Source organism: Fukomys damarensis, unplaced genomic scaffold (genome assembly GCF_012274545.1).
Source record: "Fukomys damarensis isolate Sample0158 unplaced genomic scaffold, DMR_v1.0_HiC HiC_scaffold_23, whole genome shotgun sequence".
Lineage (NCBI taxonomy): Eukaryota > Metazoa > Chordata > Mammalia > Rodentia > Bathyergidae > Fukomys > Fukomys damarensis.
In genome coordinates, this window is record NW_022900935.1 from 60,891,840 (window position 1) to 60,896,567 (window position 4,728).

At 54.9% G+C, this 4,728-nt stretch overlaps 1 protein-coding gene across 4 annotated transcripts in view; it reads left to right on the forward strand.

Moving 5' to 3' along the window:
• The window catches only part of Septin9 (septin 9), a 165,952-nt gene that overhangs the window by 41,951 nt on the left and 119,273 nt on the right, over positions 1 to 4,728 (forward strand). The window contains exon 1 of one of the 4 annotated variants that reach the window (XM_010618475.2): positions 2,240 to 2,363. The exons of the other annotated variants lie outside the window; for them this stretch is intronic. Coding sequence (XP_010616777.1) covers positions 2,255 to 2,363 — 109 coding nt within the window. The 5' untranslated portion in view covers positions 2,240 to 2,254. Of the gene's footprint in view, positions 1 to 2,239; positions 2,364 to 4,728 lie in introns of those variants that run through there. 4 annotated transcript variants of the gene reach the window in all.

A 4,728-nucleotide genomic window follows, 5' to 3' on the forward strand; every position in this document is an offset into this window, starting at 1 on the left:
GAGGGGTGGGGGGGGCCCCCCCCCCGGGGGGGGGGGACCCAGGACACGGGTTTCGGCTCCTGGAGGCTCCTTTCTGCTGTGGACTCTGGACCAGCTCTCCCATCTCCATCTCCAACTCCCACAGCCACCACCTCCCCGCCTTTTTTTTTTCCTTTTAGCAAAAGAGGAAACTTTTCAGCAAAGCTGAACAAACACAGCAACACACCCCTTGGAGTCAGAGGGGCCCCAGCTCAAAAGTTTTGCTCTTAAAGCCTGTGAGTGCTCTCGGGCTGGCCACACAGGTCACTGGTGGGCTGCAGGTGGCAGGAGCCCTGGGCCAGGCCACCATCTCTCCTCCATTTTCCTAACTCTGCCTCTACAGCAGGCTGGAGCAGCCAGGGGACCGCTATGTGGCGCCTCTGCTTCGAGCAGGTCTCAGATCTTGTGGCCCCTGTTAGACACAGACTGTTGCTGTTTATTTGGTGAATGCCTGTTGAGGTCCTGTTATGTGCTAGCACTCTCCTAGGGTCTTGGTCTACAATAAGAAGCTAGATAGAGGTAGGTTCCCTGCCACTCGGGTCTTACAGTCTGCCCTGGATGTCAGGCAGCAAATAAATAAACAAATGTACAAATGGTTTTAGATAAGGGCGGGGAGAATAGAATCCTCCTCCCTGGAGGCTGGCATTGAGCTGAAATTTGACCAGAAAGACCCATCCAGCCCCAAATCCAGGGAAGGCTTTCCAGGCAAAGGGGGCAGCAAGCGCAAAGGCTCTGAGGCTGCAACTTCATGAAGGCAACAGTAGCTGGAGGGTGTTGTAGAGAGGGGCAGGCTTGGGGCCAAAGGATGGGCCTGGTCACATGTGCAAGGTCTCAGAGACCCTGGTGTTGGCTCGATTTTATTCTCAGTCTGGTGGGAACTCAGTGGCCTGTGGCGGCGGGAAGGGTGGAGAAACGGAGCTGGGAGGCAGGGTAGTCGCTGCAGCTGGAAGTGGTGCTCTTTGATTGCTAGGTGGACCCGGCTGGTTGAAGTGGCTGCTGGACACTGATGTGGTGGCTGGCCCTGCCAGCCCTGCCCTTCTCCTTCAGGGGGCAGTGACAGCGGCGTCTGCGCCTGGAGGTGGCTGCCTGTGGTTTGGTCCCACTGCTGAGGGCAAGGTGGTGCTGGCTGACCCTGGAAAGGCAGCGCCGGGAGCCGAGTGGCCTCCGGGCAGGGCCGCAGGCATCAGAGGAGGGAGGAGCGTGCTGAGCCCTGCTCCCGCCTGTCTCATGGGTGCTGAGTCTTGGGAGAGCCCGTATGTGACGTCCAGAGTCTGCTGGGGCCCTGTGGCAGCCCTGTGCCTGGTGCCGAGGTCTGCTGTCCACCCCTCAGCCTCCCAGTTTCTCCCAGCATTAGGCCTGTCAGATCCCCTTCTCGTGCTCAGCACTGGGCCTGCCCCTGGGAGACGAGGAGGAGAACCGAGGTCCCAGGCTTGGGTGGCCATGAGTGGCCAGGCGGGTGGAGAGGGGCTGTGGAGTCTTGGCCCCTCCCCGTGTGCAGCGAGCTTGGGCTGTGGCCCCTCAAGCCCTGCGGCCCCCTCGATGCTTCCTCTCTGCCTCTTCTGTTTCAGGACAGGCCCAGCCCTGCTGCTCCCCTGGGCCTTACTGCGTTTTCCTGAGGCCTCCTGCTCCACTCTGGAGAGACGTGCAGGGCTCCCTGGCACTTCCGGGGGCCCAGCATTCTCCCTCCCCCTGGAGCTGCTTACTGTGTGCTGAGTCTGCTGGAGGCCCCAGGGGCAGGGAGGGAGCCCACAGAGTCATTTGCTGTCATGCTGGTTGTGACACCTCTGTGGCCACGACAGAAGCTCACAGATCAAGCGACCCTTGGTACTTCCTGCTGGTGTGGTTCTGAACTGCCACCTTCCCAGCTTCTGAGTTTGGGGGCTGCTCTTGGGATTGGATCTGGCCAGGGTTGAAACCTGTTCTGACCATTGTTTCTGCTTAACTGGACAGGGCTGGGGGCCTTGGAGAGAAAGGGGATCAACAGTCTCGCTAGTAAACCGGGGGTCAGGGTTCTGAGCAGACCTTTTAGTTAGACTTAGGGACCATCCTACTTGACTGGACGAAGCTCGGACCCCGCCCCTCCCTGAGCCCCTAAGCCTCCCCGTGCTCCTATTCCACCTCTCAGTGATCCCACCTTCCGCGGGATCTCACTGCAACCCCTCCTCCCGTGGCCCCGCCTACCGGTGGCCCCGCCCCCGGGAGGCTCACCTCCCTCGAGACCACGCCCCTCTCCCGGATGGCCCCGCCTCCCCGCAGCTTCACCCCGTCCTGGGCTCTCTCTCTGTCCCGACTACCCCTGAGTCTCGCACCGGCGACCCTCAGTCTGGACTCGTCCTTCCAGCCAGGTAGCCGGACCTGCCGAGGTCCCCATGCTCTTCTCGGGGAGCTGACTCGAGCTCAGGGCAGCGCTCAACCGTCCTGGGGTGGCCCCTCTCACTGTTCGAGTCTCAGGCGTCACTACCGACAGCGAAGGAAGAAGCGCTTGAGCTTCAGCATTCGCAAGTTCAAAGCTTCCGTGTTTTGGTCCTGACGTCGCGATGTCCAGGGAGAGAGGAGAGGGCAGGGGCCCGGTCGCAGTCTTAGCCTCTGCAGTGTGCTTGTGGGGTGTGCACCGGGGCGGGTCGCTGGGGTGTGGCAGAGGGGTCGTTTCCGCAGACAGGCTCCTCCCTGGCCTCAGCACCCAGTGATTTGCGGCAGAGCGAGGAGGCTGGGCCCGGAGCTCCTTGCGCAGGGTGCAGAAGGCCGTGCGCCCAGCAGGTGGCGGTGCGCGCCCGGGAGCCGCTGCTCCCCGCTCTGCAGGTCGGGCCTGATTTCCCAGAACCTGGCGAGCTTGCCCTCCGGATTCCCGTCCCGCCGGGTGGGGCTAGAAAAGGATGAGGAGGCACGGAGGGGTCTCCTGAGAACCTCCCGCTATTTCATTTTCTCACTTTTGGTGGATGTGTCTCAACCTCTTAAGTTTTTCCATCTTTCTATGAAAATTTTCAAACGTACCAAAACACAACAGAATTATCCTGTGAAAAGCCGCATGCCCACCAGCTGGATTCTACAGTGACCGTGGGCCTCTGTGTTTCATCTTTCTCCGTCCCTCTACGAACAACCAGGCTCTTTGGGGGTGCGCTTTTCGGGAAGCGGTAGCGATCCCATAGACCCCCAGTTCGAGTTTCATTAACTACCCCCAGTATCTGTCCATGATTTTTTCCCTCGAGGCGACATTTAGATGCCGAGCACAGAATGCACAGATGTTCAGTGTGCCGTTCTCCTTATTTTATTTTTTTTCTTTGGTGGTGGTGGGGGGAATCGCTGTGTGTGGGCGGAGCCCCTATCGGAGCGCGGAACGTGGCTGTCCCCCAGAAAGTCTCTGCACCGCCACCCACCGGGAGGCGGCTGCCATTCTGACTTTTTCCGACCGTAGATTAATTTTGCCCGTTTGGATGCTTTTAGACCTATCTGTTGCTGCAGGGAGCAGCTGTTTCTTCCATTTCGCTGCTGAGTAGTTACTGTGTGAGCCGTGGGTGGTTTTAGCCATCCTGTCGATGGCCTTTGGCCGTTCCCATTTGGGGCCCTTAGGAATAAAATCACTATGTTCTGTTTTCTTGTACGAGTCTTTCCATAGAGAAATATTTTCATTTCCGGCGTGCTAATACCTATAAGTATGACTGCTGAGAAACTGCCAGGTTGTTACCCACAGTGGCTGCACCGTCTCACCAGCTGGGTAGATGGTCCCAGTTGCTCTACTTCCTTGCCAACATTTGGTGCTGCCACTCTTAGATGTTCATTATTCTGGTGGGTGTGCAGTGAAACCTCATTATGGTTTTAATCTGCCTCTGCCAGATGACGAATGCTTTGGGGCACATTTTTATGTACTTATTAGCTATTCATATATTTTTTCCTTTGTGACATCTTGTCAAAGCTGTTGCCCATTTTAAAATGAGATTGCTTGACTTTTCCTTATTTATTCTGGATACTGGTCTTTTGTCAGATAGATGTTATGCACATTGTTTTTTTCAGTCTATGACTTACCCATTTACTTTCTTAATTTGCTTTCATTTAATCAGCAAAGGTAGATCATTGTACTTTGATGAAGTTTAATTTTATAGATTTCTTTGTGTATGTGTGGTTATCGTCTTCTGTGTTCTTTATGAGAAGGCTTTGCCTATGCAGAGTCACAAATGTATTTTCAGTGTTTTCCTCTAGTACGTTTATGGATTTACTTTTATGAATTCACTTTTGAATATGGTGTGAGGCGGGGATCGAGGTTCATTTTGTTATTGTTTTCGGTGTGTATCCAGTTTTCCCAGCTCCGTTTGTTGAAAAGACTTTTCTTTCTTCCATTGGATTCTTTGGGCACTTTTTTTGAAAATCACTTGAATGAGTGTGGGTCTACATCTGAGTTCTCTTTTGTTGTTTCTTTCATGAATTTGTCTACATTGCCAGCACCACAGACTCTACTTTTTTAAATACGTCTTTATATCAGGTAGTCTCGACCATGTTACACTGCTATAATGGAATACTTAAGACTGGGTTGTTCATAAAAGAACAGAGAAACTGGACGTGATGGTCCAACTCTTGTCATGCCAGCACTTGGGAGGCTGAGGGAGGAAGATCACAAGTTTGAGTCTAGTCGGGGCTACATAGTGAGCTTGAAGGTAACCTGGACTATGTAGTGAGACCCTGTCTCAAAAGAGGGAGGAGGAGGAGGAGGAGGAGGAG